The following is an 18,068-nucleotide window of genomic DNA, read 5'->3' as shown; positions in this document are numbered from 1 at the left end:
TAGGAATTTAGTCAGTCACCAAGGCCAATGAGTTCAGACATGCCTAAGTAATAAATCCTCCATAAAATCCTCTAAACCTCACCCTATGCTCCTCTTCTATGTGGCTGTTTCTGAGTTAATATCCTTTTGAATAAGGCAGTAAGTAAAAAAAGAGAGAGAGAGAAAAGAGTGAATTAAGTACATTAGTCATCCAATCGAATATTGGAGATAAGGTACTCAAAAAATTGTTCTTATTGGTATAAGTTAAAATTAAAATAAAAGACATCAGCTTTCTGTATACTCCCCAGGAATTGATCCAGTCTCTATGTTGTTGTTTTTTCATGAGCCTTTGGTCTAGATAGAGGGGACATAGGAGATACGGCAGAGGCAGGGAGACATGGGGGATCTGTAGGAAAAGGCATGTGATCCTGGTTGGAAAAGAGCCAGGTGTAACATGAGGGGAAAGACTGTTGGGAGCCTATTATGAGTCATGAATTTCAGGCAAAGGAGATTAGATTTTACTCACTGGGCATGGGTGCCTCGGTCAGGTCTCAGCAGGAAACAGAGGGCATGAACAGTAGGGGTGACAAAACAATTTTACAAGCTTTTATTATTTACAAAGACATGAGCAGGGTTAGACAAGATGAGCAAGGGATATTGAGCACTCTAAAATTAACAAAAGCAGGAAACACTTAACCACCCCTAGGCCTGAAGGGGAAAAAGGAGGGTGTAGTTACCAGAACCCTGGTGAGGACAGCAAGAGGAGAGGGACACCCACAAGGAGCTATGGCCTTTAATGGAGGGAAAAACTCAACCTGCAACTTGTCTGGGAGGATGCTGAAGAATACGTACCCCCATGTCACTCTTCCACCCACTGAGACTTCCTTTCTCTCCTGGACTGCGGACAAGAATGGGATGAAAGCCAGGGGGAAGAGAGCCCAGTGACACAGTCCATGATGTAATCCTCATGGGACATGAGCAGGATAGAGCAGGGTGGAGACTGAGTCTCTAGGAATGAAGAGAAATCTCTGGCACAGTGGGGAACTAGAAATGATTCTGAATAAGGGAGTGCTGTGTACAGTGTTTCAGTAGCACTGAGCTGTTTGCAGTCCAGAGAATGGAGGGAAGAAGGCTCTTGTAATAGGTCTGGAGAGAGAGGTTGAAGACTTAAACTTAGGGCAATGGTAGAGGGGATAGGAAGAAAGGTTTTGAACCGTGCTACCTCCAAATAGATGAGCTTTTTTTCCTAAAGTAGTTTCTCACTCACTCCAGTCTGTTTTTGAGAAGTTCTGTATTTTCTTATCAGAAAAATGATTATCTTATTTGTGGCCTTTCCTCCTCAGATTTGAACGTGTTGTCTCTGGAGCTGGGGTGACTTGAAGGAACATTCTCAAGAAGCTTCTGGACCCTGAATGAGAAGCCCTTGGCCCACAGAGTTTGTTTGTAGTTTTCAAATGCCCTTGTATGACCCAGCACTTTAATCTGGAGACTGCAACAAGACTAGTCAGCCCCTGGCCACGGTGTGCTTAGAGGGAGGCAGGCAGCCCACCCCTTCACCGATATGACTCTCACCTCTGCAGCCTGTGACTGAGCAGGCACTGTTGCACTTTAGAAAATGACCACATTGGATCCTGGACCCTAGGAGAGTGTCTCGAGGCTCCTTCTAACTGCCAGACTGAAAAATTCCAAAGTAATTTCCAGAAGTAGAGATGAGTGGAAATTTTAGTTACAGAAAGGGACAGATTGCCAATAGAGTTATTTTTATCTATTGTTTCCTCTGCATACAGGAAAAGCCTATGTAGACTATCAGCTCAGATGGGGCTTTATACAAAGTCAAGCCATAATAGACATGTCTCCTGGCTTACTGGAATCTTGAAAGCATTTGAGTTGTTGTAAATAACAAGAAGCATGTATAAGTACACAGAATGGCTAACTACAAATTGTAGAGAAAAGCCATTGAGTATTTTTGTGAGGTCTAAATCACAAAGCATTTTTTCACCTGTAATGCCACCGTGTTGGATGGTGGCTTTGTTGTTGTTCAAAACTACATCTTTCCTTCCAAAAATTCTTTTTTTTTTTTTAACCTTGGAAACCAATGATACATATTTTAAATTTTTGGCATGCAATTATGGTGCAGAGATTTCAGATGAGTAGCCATAATGGTCAAAGCCCCAAACGAAGGCTCATTTCCTGGCCTTCTATATGTTAAGATTTAATATTTAAGTACTTTTTTTAAATTTTAAAGTAATTTCAAACTCACCCCAAATTTCTAAGAAGTATAAAAAGATCTTTTTTTTTTTTTTTTTTTTTTTTCCTGAGCCATTCAGAAATATAAGCACTGGCTGAGTTAGTTTGCACTTCTTACAATGAAGAACATTCTCCCATGTAACCACAAGATAACAATCTATTAGGGTATATGACTTTAAACTTACCTTTATTGGCTCAATTTCCACATCTGTGATACCAACTAGTCAAAGCCTTTGATTGTTGGCACTATAGAAATCCTGTGGAATCCCATTATGTGTATGTCAAGGTAGGGGTGGGGAGGGGGACTAGGCACACCAGCAACAGTTAATTCATGTTAAATTTGATCTCTGTGATGGGGCCAAGAAGCTTGAAGCATTAGTTGACTCATGAACCATCCAAATATATATATATGCAAGTATAAAAGTATAACAGTCTTAGGTCAGTGGGCTAAAGGAAGCTCGTGAACTGGTGCTCAGACTAAGGAGAACTTGAAGTTAATGGGAATGAAGGGTGTGAAAGTGAGTAACAGACAAATTATATAACAACTCAATTCCTCCATTCCCTGTCTGTACAAATCAAAGAATGCCTTTGATTTGTTTATTCTTCAAAGTGTTTCAGATATTCTGTTTTTGGCTAAGTGTCCATCCAGGGCCTATCCAGATCAGCATGTTTAATATTCCATCAGGCCGGTTGGCTCCCATAGGTTTGGAAGCCTTTCACTTGACGCCCTCTTCAGAAGGATTGGGTCCCAGGGCTGTTTCCTAGGTCCTCTGTGTTGGTCTAATGTCCCTGCTGGTGGAGCAGCACCTTCTAATGCTGCTGAGATTAGGACAGGTGGACAAGGCCTTCTCCCCAGGGAAGCAGGCCCACTTATTCTGAATCCCTACCTTCCCCTAGACAGGTGGTTAGCATGCTAAATCCTTGGGTGGTGGTGTTTAATTTAGGAACCCAATGGCATTATGGTTTCTGTCAAAATACCACCATTTCTGATCCTAGATTGGGGCTATTCTCTAGAACATCAAATAGTGAGAGGGGTCCTCCCCAGCTCCAGTATCCTAAAATTCACACTTCTTCAGGACAGAAGACCATAAGAGAATGTGTGCTAGTGTGAGAAATGTTCTATACTACAGCATGCTGTGATAATGTCTAACAATTATCAAATTACTATATGCCCAATATTATTTAGCACTTTATATGTATTATTGGAGTGAATTCTCTTTAAACCCGCTGAAAAAGGCACTATTTATGTCTCCATTTTAAAGATAAGGAAGCTGAGGCACAGAGAGGTTAAGAAATGTGGTTAAGGCTGCCTTCACCACATTTAGTTTGGAAGGGATAGAGCTAATGCAATGAATCCATATTCATTATACCTGGTAATGTGCCCCGATTCCCTACCAAGTGGAACTTTACTGATTACATATACCTGTGGTCTCTATACTAGTCAAGGATTAATTTCACTCTTACTCTATCCAGAAAGGCACTATAGGAGGCTGAGTGAAGTATGGGCTCTTTCGTCAGCAATTCCAACCCCAGCTTGACTGCATATGAGTTATACAGCTTTGGATATCTCAGTCAATCTCTCTAAGCATCAGATTCCTTATCTAGAAAATGAATAATATTAGGAAGGTATTCAGCACCTTCCTTGATGTGGCACTCACTGTGTGTCACAGACAGTAAATAACTGATAAATATCAAGTATCTGGGGAGAAGAGTATATAAGGGGACTAAATGGTAATGGGGAAAAATACAATAAAGATTAAATTTTTTAAAAATCAAGTATCATTGGTAATCCCTCTACATTCCAGCCACTGTCCTTGCTCAATACGCAGTGCCCAGACCCTATCAGAGCTGCAGGGTGTTTCTCCTAAATCCTACTCCTAAGGGATTTCCAAGGAATTTCCAGCCAAGGTACAGTAGTCCCTCGCTCTATCGCGGTTCACTTATCGTGGCCTCACTGTATCGCAGGATTTTTAAAAATATTACATTTAATTATTTATCATGGACTTTTCACTACATCGCAGGATTTTGTGGTACTGTATATGTATGTTGTTAAAGTTACATAGGTTTAAGAGTGTAGAATAAATGTAAGGTTCCTACTTCGCGGGGGGGGGTCTGGAACATAATACCTGGGATAAGTGAGGGAATACTGTATATCAGGCTCTCCTCTACACAGAACATCTCCTTTCTGGGACCTCATTTCTCCCTGGCAAAAATCTATCCATCCTTCAGATGCTTCTTCTGCCAGTTAATTTTTTCTGATTTTCCCCAGCTAAGTATGAGCTCTTACTTTGGGCACAGCAATATCTTCTTTGTTCTTCTCTGGAGCAATTATCTTTCTCAGTTTTGAATCATGCACATTTAAGCACATGTTCTATTTCCCCCTTCGGCCATAAGCTCCTGGAAGGCAGAGAGATTGTGAGATTTTGTCATTCCTGGGGCATCTTGTATATGATAGATACCTCATGCATGATTGGCTATGAGACTCATTATAATATTGAGGAGAATGGCTACACTTTTTATGATCTCAATATGATTGGCTAAAAATTATATAAATGGTCATCTTTAAAATAAAAGAACTATATGAGTTTTTAAGTCTTAAAAAAAGAAGTACTTTTACAGAGGAAGCAAAAATATCATTTGGGAGAGTTTGAGGAACTGAGAGAGATCAAACAAACAAAAATCACCTATGATCTCATCATCCAAGCAAATGTATTTTCACTTTTGCTGTCACCATTTGCTGTTTGTGGACATAATTTCAGCTATAGCTATAACATGTAATTTTCTATCCTTTTTTCAAATTTTTCATTGTATCATAAGCTCATACCTGTGTTGCTGACTGGTCTTCCTAATTATCATCTTTAATGATCCATGATGATGACATGGAATTCGGCCCAAATTGTACTTATCACCTGGCCACTGTATGCTATTCCCCCCTTATCTGTGGGAGAGATGTTCCAAGACTCCCAGTGGATACCCAAAATCACAAATAATGCTGATATATACTGCACTACTTTTTTTTTCCTACACAAACACACGTATGATGAAGTTTAATTTATAAAGTAAGCACAGTAAGAGATGAACAACAATAACTAATAGTAAAATAAGAGAGAAAGCTAAGATGGCAGCCTATGTAAACACAGCTTGTCTCCTCACACAACCACATCAAAATTACAACTAAACTACAGAACAACCACTATCCAGAACCACCAGAAATCAAGTTGAATAGAAGTCCTACAACTATGGAATTAAAGAAGAAACTACATTGAGACTGGTAAGAGAGGGTGGGACCGGCTGGTCCTACACCCATGTGTGGCAGATAAAAATTGAGAGGGATACTTAAAGATCAAGAAGTCCCAGTCCCACAACAGGCCCCCCATCCTAGGATTCTTATGGAAGATAAGCCCCCATAACTTCTGGCTGTAAAAACCAGTGGGAATTGAAGCTGTGGAAGATAGAAAGTGCTGCATTCTCAGGCAGTTCCTCTTAAAAGGCCCATACCCAGACTTACTTGGACTCACTCCCTCTGAGCTCTAGCACCAGAGGCATATAGGGAGGAACTTAAGTGTCTGGCATCAGGGCAAGTGCTGGGGAAAGCTTTCTCCTGGAGAGAACTGCTGGCAGAAGCCATTGTTCCTTCTGAGCCCTTACCCCCACTGAGCCAGCAGGCAGGTACCATATCTGAGTCACCATCAGCCTGGCTCACACTGTTTGCCCAACTGGTGATTCCCTGAGGCTTTGTGCCACCCAACTTTCAGCTATGACCCATGAACATGGACAATGGTGTAGGGATTGCCTGAGGGAGTACAGGGACTGGGTGGAGATGGGCAAAGTGGGAAAACTCTGGACATCTGTAATAATATCATCAATAAAATATAATTAATAAATTAATAAATAATAAGATAGAACAATTATAACAATATACTCTAATAAAATTTATGTGAATGTGGTCTCTCTTTCAAAACATTTTTGTCCTCTACTCGCTTTTTCACTTAAAGAAAGCATTTTACACATTCTTTTTGGCATATCTTAATTTCCAGCATCACTGCTGTTATTATTTGGGCCATTTTTAAGTAAAATAAGTTTACTTGAACACAATCACTGAGATACTGTGACAGTCAATCTGATAACTGAGATGGCTTCTAAATGGCAAATGGGTGGTGAGCAAATGCAGCATGGATCAAAGGATCGATGAGTGGGGCAGGAAACAGCAGGTCAGTGTGAGATTTTATCACGAGACTCAAAAGGGCTCACAACTGATAACTTATGAAGGATTTATTTCTGAAATTTTCCATTTAATATCTTCATACCACAGTTCACTGCAGGTAACTAAAACTATGGGATGCAAAATCACAGATAAGGGGGACTACTGTAAGCCCTGATTTTGACCAGTGGACCACAGTCGCACTTGGGTTTCCTAAACCTTAGCACCATTTCAAAGTAGTGTTTAGGAATACCTGGAAAGTCTGGGTATTTCCGTTTCTCCCAATGCATAGACACCTTAGTAAATGACTTCAAGCCCCTTTGGGGTAGGTGTGGAGGAAGATCTACCATAAGTATTTGTGGCATTGTTACAGGGTCCTTTCTCAAGTGGTCCCATCTTTCTCTTCATCCTAGAGCTTCAGATCTATGAACTGATAAAGTCTGAGAATTGAAAAAGCTATGATTCTCAGCTGTGAGAACTCAAGTCAGATTTCTATTACATAGATCAAATAAATGCTTTGGTAGTCTGGTCATATACATATTTAATTCATAGGGCCAATTACCACCAGAGATCCCTTTGAGGAAAAAATTCTGATTGCCACTCCGCGATCTCATCATATCCATTGAAATCAGGAAGCTTATCTCAATAGCAGCATTCCCCACTATCATCCTTGGCCTACAGAAAACAGCCAGGTGTTTAAGATTGCTTGGTTCCCCCACTAATGCATTCCTCAATGCTTTAGTGAAGGGAATATTCAGAACCCAGTGCGGTGAGGAAAGATGCACAGGCTACACATGATAAATTACTCCATTATTTCTATCTCTCTAACCCATTAGAATTCTTTCTGTACAGTACGTCAGAGAAATTCTGTCAATTGAACATCATTGAATGTAGCCTATGGTTGAGGACAGGTTTTGGACAACTGAGTAAGCCAATAGAGCCACTCCTAGCTGAGCTAATATATGTGTTTTAGCTAGCTCTTGCTAAAGTAAACTTGGTGGCTTATGTGTATCACCTATGTTTTTATCATTTTATAGGTAAACAATTTGTGCTGGGCTCAGGTGGTGCAAGTCATTTTTGCTTTACATGGTGCCAGCTGGGCTCACTTATGCATTTACAATCAGTTGACAGATTGGCTGGAGAATGCTAGTCTTAAATGACTCACATGTCTTGCAGTTGGTGCTGGCTACTGGTTGGGCCATGTGTCTCCAGCAGGTTAGTATGTACTTCTTCAACATGAAAGCTGGACAATAAACGGCACAAAAGAGGGCAAGTCCTAGTGTGTAAGTGCTTTTCAAGTTTCTGTTTGCATCACATTTGCTAATGTCTCATTGGCCAAAGGAAGTCAGAGAGCAATGTGGAAGGGTACTACAAAGGGCATAACATATAAAGACTCATGGTTCCCTGGGGACTATTCCTAGACCAATCTGTCATAGCATTAAGTCCAAAAATCTATGGAAATTGTATTATATCTAGGCTACCTAAATTTGACCACAACCCAATGTATCTAAAACCCTTAGAATCCATCCACATATATATGAGCTAGGTTTCTTCTAATATAAATTTAAGAAAACAGTGTCATTCTTTTGGAGTATAAGTCTTTTACTCCTCAGCCAGATTCTGCTCCTGTCCCCCAAGTTATGCTGGGATCTGACTCTAGATAAAAGCCTGAAAGCCGTGAGAGATAGGTCTGCCTTCATGATTACAGGATGGCTGTCAGCAGTTACAAACAAAACATCCCATGTTCAAGTCCATAAATTAAAAACAAACAAACAAAACCCAGAGTATTTTTTCCAGCATTCCAAAAACAAACAAACAAACAAAAAAACCAAAGATGTACTCTGGACAAGATTTTGTCATGTGCCCTCTCCTAAACCAATCACTGAAACAAAAAGGAAGAATATGTGAGTAACGCCTTAAGTCTGGACCTCCATTTATAACATCTGAACTGCAAATGGGATGTCTGATAGATCCCCAAAGTAGGAATGGATGCTGGAGAGGCAGATACCAGTGTCCACTACCAACACCATTTATTTAATCATTCAACAACCGATGAGCTCTTACTATTCACAAGGCTCTCTGTTAGGGGCTAAGAATTTAAGATGGCTATGTCATGACCTTTAGCTTCAAGGAGTTTGCAACTAGCCTGGGAAACCAAAATTGAATGTAACCCCTGGTGTGTGCAAATATTGGGACAGATGCATAAGAATCAAAGTGATAACATTTGTGTTGAGGTGCTGAAAGTGTCAAAATGTATTTATGGACATTTCCTGGAATGTAGAGCACAAGATGTCAGGAGCCTGTTCTTAAAAATGTATCACTATCATATAAGACCCATGAGGAAAAATACTTCCAAATTTGAGATAAAATGTCACATTTTCAGAAGTTAATCTTCCCATCTTTCCTGATAATATACTTCTGATTTTCATGGCATATAGATGCATTAAAGTTCTAGGAAGGGTTTAGACTATACATTCCTTCTTATGTTGAGCTCAAAATATCAGATTGCCCATGTCATATTGCCAGTAGCCTTCATGAGGTTAATTAAGGTTATCATTATAGCTAACTTACATACCATGTGCCAGACATTGTTCTAATTGCTTTACATGTATTATCTTATTTAAACCTCACAATTCAATAAAATAGGGACTATTATTGTCTCCATTTTACATGTAAGCAAACTAAAGCCTAGTGAAATTTGATGAATTGCTCATGCTACATAGCAGAGCTAGTCTTAAGGTTCTGCAAGCCAGACATATGACAAGAAATAGGATCCTAGACCTGTTACACAGTCAAGCTCTTGTCATATGGTATTTTTAAATTATGTATGTGTTCAGTTTTCTTCAAAAGCCTGTGAGGCACCTGGGAGCAGAAGTGGATTTTTATTTATTTACATAGTTCCAGAACCCAATACAAGGATTGGCACATAGAAAAAATGCTTAACAAATATTGTAGAATTGAATTGAAGGCAATGTGCATGAACTTTAGGAAAAAGAGGTCAACATGGAAAAATGTGTTAGTGAATCCCAAGCCTGTCCAATGGAGAGGGGTCCCTGGCCCATGCATTCCTATCACCTGTCAGGTCTATTCCTCCAGTGGCAATGAATGCATCAGATTCACAAAGATTGATGACATCAGTCATTGAAATCATCCCTGCCCCATCTAATTCTGTGGTTACCAAGAACCTAATTATAATTTAATTTCTCATATACACTTTTCTATGCCAATAGAATGTTCTGAAGCAAGTTCTGATCTGCAGGTTAATGGTAGCTTGTTTGTTTGTTTTTATTATAGAAAAGTGTTTTCAAAGTTTGCTTAGCACCATTCAATGTTTTAGTCTAATACTAAATCAAATTTCTGAACTTTTAAGATAAGACCTTGGTGATGCCAACAAGAAACTGTTTCTTATAAGGGTGCTTATGGTGGCCATCAGCTGCTTCCTATAACATAGTGTCTCTATGTATTCTCAAGAGCAGTCTCCTCTTAGAAGAAGTAAACTCAAAGAGAGTAGCGTGTTTTCTGCTTAGTTCTGTTTGTTCTATAAAAATAGAATGCCATGTTAAAACAGAACAGCTGCAAGAAGTACGGAGGAAGCAACTAATGCCTGGAATTTTGAGTGTTTCAGATCGAGTAGAAATGGAATCAGGCTACTAATCAAAACAGGCAGCTTCCCCGCATCTCAGTTCCCCTTGCTTTAAAATTCAAAAAATGAAATGCTGAACTTACAGGTAATTTAAATTTTAAATCAAACAAAACATAAGTATGTCTTTTCAATCATTACATTGGCAAAGCTTTTATAATAACACATAATGCTCAAAAATATGTTATTAAATTGGTAGACTCATAAATTGTTAGTGGTCATATAAATCAGTACATACAATTATTTTGGCAGGTGATTTGTTGATAAATAAGAGGCCATATGATTTGTCATACCATTTGTTCAAGTAATTATATTTATGTAAATTTACTCTAGGGAAATAATCCAAAAAATATAGAAATAGCTAAAGACATGGAGAGGTCCATTGCACATATAAATATATGATTTTAAAAAAGAAAGCTCTGACATAACTATGAATGAAAAAAGCAAGGTACAAAAAATGAGCTAAAAAAAATATGCTTGGATATGTAGCAAGAACCATGTCAAGGGTCATACTTTTACCCCAAAATACCATTCCAAGGAGTTTTCTAATGGAAATCTATAGACTAAAGTGAAATGTGTATTATATGAAAAATAGTATGTTAATTACACTATTATCTAGATGGCCCCAAACTGGAAATAACCCGTCAAACAAAATGAAAGTGAATTAGTCAGTAATTTATATTTGCATTACACTACTATCTAGCCATAAAATGACAGTTATACAGATTATAAAAGTATGAAATCATTGCTGTAATTTTAACTGAAAAAAATAGTTTCTATATATTGAGCACTTACTCTTGAGTTTTTCACTGTATCACTCAATTTACATACATTATCTCTTTTCATGCTCACAGAACCCAGTGGGTAGGGATGAAAAATTTGTGCAGATAAAATAATTCAAAGTTGCTTAGTAATTTTTCCAAGTCCACAGAGTAGAGCCTGGATTCAAATCTAAGCAAACTGATATCAAAGTAATTTCTCTGTATCTAAAATGCTAAAAGAGCCCTAGAACCTTGAGAATAATAAGCAAAAGTAAGGGGGAGAGAGAGAGGGAATCAGAATGGGGCAGTGATGTGAGAGGTCTTATAATAATTGTTCACTTTCAGTTATAATATTAAGTCCAAATAAAGAAATAAATAAGAAAAATGTGAGAATAAGATAAAAGCCTGGAAGTAAGTATAACTAAAATATTAATGACTTTATTAATGGGGCTGTGTGTAATTTCCCCCTTTTTTCTATTTCATAGTTCTTTTGTAATGTATAGTACCTTTGTAAAATATTATTTTAAGTGCTTGCTTGGGCAGCACATACACTAAGATTGGAAAGAGACAGAGAAAATAAGCATGGCCCCTGCTGAAGGATAACATGCAAATTCATGAATCATTCCATATTAAATATGTATATGCTGTTTTAAGTATTTGTCCTTTGTGATATGAAAGCTAGAGCTTTGCAAAGTTTAGTAATCAATGAAACACTGTGATGTTCTGAAACAGCAATGGTATTCCTGGCAATATGTGTTATTAGGAATATGACTATCTGTCATTTATTTTAAAAATTTTGGGGATTACTTCTACAGAGTCTGTTTTTTGTGGGTTTTTTTGTTTATTTGTTTGTTTGTTTTTTTACACATTTGGAAAAAAATCTAAAAGCTCATATCCTTTTTTTCCTTCCTTCCTGTCCTTTGCTTTCTTAACTGTAAAGTTAGAATGGTACTAACAGTAACTGTCTCTGTGGATGTGATGAGATTATGAGAAATTTTTATTTTCTTTGTATGCTCCCTGTATTTGAAAGGTTTTAAAACACACTTAACATTTTAAATGTGAAAAATAATAATTAAACTTAATGTCTTAAATTATCTTAATTTAAGCTATAAAGCTTATTTAATATTTTGAAATGTTAGAAATGTATTGTCTGTCTATTGAAAATCAAAAGAGACTCAAATATCAAATGTAGTGGTATTGTGGCCAAAAATTTTATATGTACAGCCCATGTTTTTTCCCTCGTCAGGTGCAAAGTTTCACCTATGTTTTCAAGGGACTCTGAAAAGACACTAAAAGACAAGTTTACTAAGTGAAGGTTTAAAAAAGCACTGGAGTTGCCAGCATCTGGCCTACTTAATCAAACGTCAACTCAGCTTCTGCACACAACGCATGACTGGGCTGTGACTGGGCATATGACACACATGTGATAGGATGAGCGCTTGAGTCTTTTCAAGTAATGCTCTGGGGAGTTGTCCTCAAGAACCACTCTCCTGAAAGCAGAAAATTCAAGAGTAGGGAGGGAGAAGCGTTTTTCTAAAGCGCAAAATCTTTTTTTTTTTTTGAGTGTTCTAAAATGAAGACAAGGAAAGAGCAGGGAGTGCTGGATGCTGGGATGTGACATTTGAAAGCTATTAGAGAAAATGTCAGTCTGACAGGCAGCTATCAGCCCCAGGAGGTAAAATAAAAAGCTCAAGCCCAGGTTGACAGAGGCTCTGCTTTTCTGAGTGCTCATCATTGAGACAGGAGGGGGAGGGAGGGTAGTCATTGGACTATCCCAACAGTTTGTCCTCCCTTTCAGGGCTGTAGTGGGGAAAGGTCCCCCGGATCTATCAGTCTTGATTTTTATCACAGCAGATAACAAAGGGTTGCATTTATATACACGTGACTAAGTTAACATGGTTGGGAGAAGAGGTCAGGCTGACAAAGCAACTATTAAAAAATTGTCTTGTTTCTGTTTATCTCTCTCCTATTAGTGACTGGGACAAAGACATAGTAGATTAGCTTATACTATCTGAAGATTAATAACGGAGGGAGAATATTCAGTTAGATATATGAGAGTTTTCTAAGTTAAGAGCCCAGGTTTAGTCTCTCGGTTAAGACCAAGAAGGTAGAAAATAAAGTCTTGCTTTTGATTCACGCACCTAAGATGGAAGAAGCTTGTTTTGTTAGGAGTTAATAGGGAAAAGGGGTTTAATATAAAGAAATATGAGTGATATCATACTCATAAGCTACAAATATGCCACAAATACAAATGCAGGTTGAATTGAAATCCAGTTGCTATAAAAAAGAGAAAGCGAGAGAGAACTTCAACACTACTAATAGTAGGATACTGTTCAGAACTGGGAAGAAAGTCTTGCTGTACCTACTTTGTCTAGACCAGTGTGTATGTAGAGTATTTTGTTCTATTCTGAGCCCTGCTTGCTAACTGGGACATTGTTAAGTGGGAACAGATCTCGGGAAGGCACCCGAAATGGTGATGGGACTGGAAACCACCATAGACTAGGAATACCTGAAGAAGCTAGGTGCATTTTACCTAGAGAAGAATGATTAAGACAAGACATAAAAGCCAAGGTCAGTGGGCACGTGTTACATTGAAGTAGAGTTTTGTCCAAGAACTGGAAGGAAATCTCTAACAACTACAGCTATTCATCAAAGGTTATTCTCCCCATTGCTGGAAATACAGGGGTGGGCAAAAGTAGGTTAAATTACCAGCCATCATTACCTAAAAGATAAACCGTAAGTAAGAATACAAGATAATAACAAATAAGACAAATAACAGAAATAAATAATACAATAATTAATAAATAATAATACTAGAATAAACTGTTTCTCATACTCACCACTGTAATCCTACTTTGCCCACCCCTGTATTCATGCAGCATGGACTGTCAGGTATTCATTCCTTAGGAGGTGAACCTTTAAGGTCTCCTTCTTACCCAGAGAGTCTATGATTTTCCAAACTATTCACTTAACTTCTTTTGGGGAGGGATTGAGATGGGGTGGAATGAAATGGCTCTTGAATTCCCTTCCAGCTCTACCCTTCTATGATGTACCTGGTTCTAAAGTGTAGCCTCATTCATGTTTCACAGCAATATCAGAGACAGGACTCTCATCTTCAACTCGGCTCCCAATATCTTATCCTCGAATGAATTTTTCTCTACCAATTGAAACAAGTCCTTAAAAATCTTCTAGGCATTATATCATCAAATGCCTAACCTCATTGGTATGGTTTCTTGAGAATTATGTCAACTTGTTAAATTCCTTTCTCAATAGTATTGTTTTTTTCCTAAACTCTGTTTTTAAACTCAAACATCTTGTTTTTCAAAACTCTTTGTATCTAAAAACAGAGTGAGGTTAATGACACAGGATGAGAAACTTGTAAAGGGTTGCCATTTACCTGGTAGGTAATGTCAGGAGGAGACAGATACCATGTCACTCCCGAGTCGGACTGCACAGCCATTCTCGGCGGTGCAGATAGACTCTTAAGAAGCTACACCATCGTCTCTCGAGACGGACGGCTGCTGACGACGAATGTCAGGATTATAAAACAGCCGATGTGAAATTCTGGATTTTGTTTTGAGGCAGTAACTAGGGGTTATATTGTCTCAAAAAAAAAAAATCGCATCCAGACAGGATCGCTAAATGGCTGCGTATGGATGTCTTACGAGGGATGATGGGAAATTTCTGCACTTTCCTCTCCACACACCTCCCCCATTTCTCCACCCTTCTGCCTGAACAGTCACCTTTAGAGAGAATTCCATGTAGGCCTCAATGCCATTTTAGACTGTAAGAAGCTCTTTAGGGGCTATTTATTTATTAGTTCATCCAGAGCAACATACTAAGACTTAGAAGGAAGGGCCATTTTTAGGGAGGTAGGGTCAAGGGATATCTTTGGAAGCTACAGTCATGGGAAGACCAAACTGTTAACCTTTTTCATTTATTTGACCACTGATTTAGTGCTAAGTGCTATACTAGACACTAGGGATACAGTGATAGTAGAAAATCATCCCTGTCCTCAAGTAACTTGCAGATCACAGAAGCCTTTTCTCTAACCTTTTACATGGGTAACATCCTATGTAAAGAGATGTTACAAGATGACTAAAATAGGGAAAGCAGCTGGGACTTATGTGGGGTGGGGCAGCCCATGGCAGGGCCTTTACCCTGGCGACATGTCAACTCCTTTAGTCACTAAGGGGAGTGGCCAGAACCCGCTGGTTTGCTCAGTGGGGAGTACCAAACCAAGGGTAGGAAAAGTGAACTTATTAAGGACCAGAGGGAAGTCAAACAGACATTCTCGGCCAAGTACAAGGCCATGAATATTTTCTGTAAGGTTTTATGTTTTCTGGCAGTCATTTACAGAATTCCACAGGAGTCACCATGGACAATGTTGGTAAGGGTGAAGAGCTAACATTTCTCAGAATTTTCTTTTGGAGCCTCAGTCAGAGAAAGGCAGAAGAAAGAAGTACCACAACTTTTTACCCCAAAACACCAAAGGATAATTTAACACTTGTCATTAGTAACAACAGCTAATTTCTGCAGATATTCACAACCATTCAGGGTGAATTGCAGAATATCATGGGGAAGCAGGGCATGGGGAGTAATTTCATAGCTTCCTTGTTGAGTCTCTGTGCTCTTTTCAGGCTTATAGGAACAGGCATGAGTTGAAGCCACTAATCAGCTACATAACCATAGGTGAGTCACTCTCCTTGAGCCTTAGTTTCCTCATATATAACACAGTGAACCTTACCTGGCACCATTATTGAAGGGATTAAAGATAATATGGTAAAGTACCTATCACAGTTAATATATAGACATATAGCCAAAGTTTAATGAATGATTAGCTTCTAGTATAGTAATTTGTCTTAAAAACTATATTGTGGGATAATAAGAGTCTACTCAACCAGCCTTCAGGCAACAGAGAAAATCCCGGGATTTGCAGGAAGTATGCTCTTAACAGTAAAAGCCCCATGTGATTAGGTATACCAACTTAGACTGAAAAAAATATTTCATGACATCTTAATTGCTAAAAATAGAAAGTTGGCGTGTAGAAGTAGGAGAAGCTGCTTTTTCCAAGCTACAAAATTTTTATTTTTATTTTATTTATTTATTTATCTATTTGCTGCAAAAGCTTTATTGTTTCCATTTGGTCCAGTGCATGGGAGAGAGCTCCAGGGTGGTTAAAAGGATGCCTCCTGGTTTCAGAGAGAGAGGCTCAAGCAGAAGCCAGATACCAGGGAAACACAGAGGGACCCCTCAAAGGTCTCTGGGCTCCAAAGGCTCCTCCTAGTCGTGCTGGAGGGTGAGCCTTTCGAAGAGACAATCACCCTGCCCAGCTGGGGGGCCAGCCAGACCGCAGATGTTAGTCATGTGGTCACCCATCTTCCTGATGAGTTTCACCTCCCCATTCAGGAAGTGGTTCTACAGGAAGTACCGAGATGAGGGTCCATGCAGGTAGAATCCAGGGCCTGCAGATCCAAAAGGTTCTTCTTGAAGGCCATGGTGACTTCCACGGCGTTGTGAGTGTCACCCCACTCACCTGGGAAAGGCTTCTGCATGTCCTGGAAGAGAATGTGGCCACCATGCTGGTTTTGCAGTTTTAGGAGACGCTGGGCACCCTCCAATTTCTTTTCGGCCAACTCTCGGGAGAAGCGGCCCATACCCTGTGGAGCCACATCGTCACAGTCAAAATAGCAGCCCAACGAGAGGTAAGTTTAGGCGGCCCACAGACGCAGGTTGGCCAGGCAGTTGACGGCGGCCTTCACGTCGGTGGAATAATTCTAATGAATGTGGGAGCTCATGGTTATTTGGCAATAGGGAGTTAAGGTAAAAAAAAGTGGGGTTGGCTGGTCCCAGAGGCTGAGGATGGCCCAGGTGGTTCCAAAGACGGTGACTAGAATGGAGGTTGGAGGGTGGTTGGAGGCTGGAAAAAGGGACGTCCCTGGGTCTGTTCCATCCAAACTCTGTTGAAGCAAGAGACAGATCTGGGGGACCACTGAGGGCACTGCCAAGATTTTTCTTTATAGAAGGAAAAATTTATTTTTATAAAGTTCTTATGTGTTAATTTCTTTATTTTTTAATTTTTTTATTATTGAAGTAACATTGCTCAATAACATAGTATAAGTTTTAGATTTACAACATTGTAATTCGATAACTGTATACATTATAGTGAGCTCAGCACCAAAAGTCTAGTTTCCGTGGGTCACCATACATTTAACTGCCTTTATCCCTCACCTGCTTTCCCTGTAGTAACTACATTTGTATTGTCTATATCTGAGTTCATTTTCGTTTTCTTTTTTGTTTCATAGTTAAATGAAATTATATGTTTTTTGTCATTTTCCATCTATTTCACTTAATAACCTCAAGGTCCATCCCTGTTGTCACAAATGGGAATATTTCATCTTTTTGTGGCTGAGAAGTATTCCATTGTGTGTGTATATATTTTTTCCTTGAAACAGTCTGTCTCAAGCATGAATTTTAAGATTAAAAAAACTTAATCGTTTTTTAAATCACATAAATGTAAAACCAAGGTTCTAATTTGGACTGGGAGGGCTGAGACCATTCATTTATTTATTCATTTACTGAACAAATATTTATTGAGCTCTTGCTGCATTCACATAGGCACTGTATATAAAAGGCACTGTTTATGTAAAATGGTTGTGTTTACTGTGAGTAGAATGGCAGCCCTGGATTTCCTTGTGCTCACGGTCCATGGTCTCATGTCTATAGAAAAACTGATCCTTCCCACATGGCAGCAGGATAGGGACTGAGGGGAGAAACCTTTCCTGTGAGGTCAGGGTAGGAAAAACTTTGGAGAGTCCAGTTTGATATTCTTATTTTCTGCATTGCTACTTCCTTGTGTTATTCCCATGTCTCCTTCAGTAAAATTGGGTTAAATGTGGCAGTGTACTTTGTGTTGTGAGGAATTATAAGATGTGCTGCTACTGGGGCCCCAGGTATTTGCATGAGATAAGCACTCCTTAGGACTCCCCAGAAGTCCTTGGGGAGGAGAAGTGGAGGCTGGCTTTCTTGCAGTCATGTGAGGGAATGCAGCTCAGAGTTATGTGGATATTAGAAGTGTGACCCCTTGAAAGCCGGACACCTCTGTTACACGTCTGCGCTTGTGTGGGGCTTGAATGATCCTCACGAAGCGGCTGGGCACAATATTTAAGGGATCGGGCTAGAGCAGCTCACTTCCCACTAATGTAAATACAGTAATATTAAAAATGCAAGTTACTTCACA

At 39.2% G+C, this 18,068-nt stretch overlaps 1 protein-coding gene, 1 non-coding gene and 1 pseudogene across 3 annotated transcripts in view; 2 read left to right on the top strand and 1 right to left on the bottom strand.

The window, feature by feature from the left end:
• PDCD1LG2 (programmed cell death 1 ligand 2) overlaps positions 1-2,178 on the top strand; it is a 66,161-nt gene extending 63,983 nt beyond the window's left edge. For both annotated transcript variants that reach the window (XM_090275833.1, XM_090275831.1), the window contains one exon: positions 1,323-2,178. In XM_090275833.1, the coding sequence (XP_090131959.1) occupies positions 1,323-1,354 (32 nt within the window). In that variant the 3' untranslated portion in view covers positions 1,355-2,178. The remainder of the gene's footprint in view (positions 1-1,322) is intronic.
• A 9,177-nt stretch (positions 2,179-11,355) lies between these two features.
• Positions 11,356-11,462, top strand: LOC150013044 (U6 spliceosomal RNA). The gene has a single exon (XR_016510912.1). It is a non-coding gene; the product is annotated as a U6 spliceosomal RNA (small nuclear RNA).
• Positions 11,463-16,111: 4,649 nt separating this feature from the next.
• On the bottom strand, positions 16,112-16,626 carry LOC150013043 (ferritin light chain pseudogene; annotated as a pseudogene).
• Positions 16,627-18,068: the final 1,442 nt, after the last annotated feature.

Source organism: Furipterus horrens, unplaced genomic scaffold, assembly GCF_987537825.1.
Source record: "Furipterus horrens unplaced genomic scaffold, mFurHor1.1.pri manual_scaffold_4, whole genome shotgun sequence".
In the NCBI taxonomy this organism is placed as follows: domain Eukaryota; kingdom Metazoa; phylum Chordata; class Mammalia; order Chiroptera; family Furipteridae; genus Furipterus; species Furipterus horrens.
This window is presented reverse-complemented; position numbering and strand designations above follow the sequence as displayed.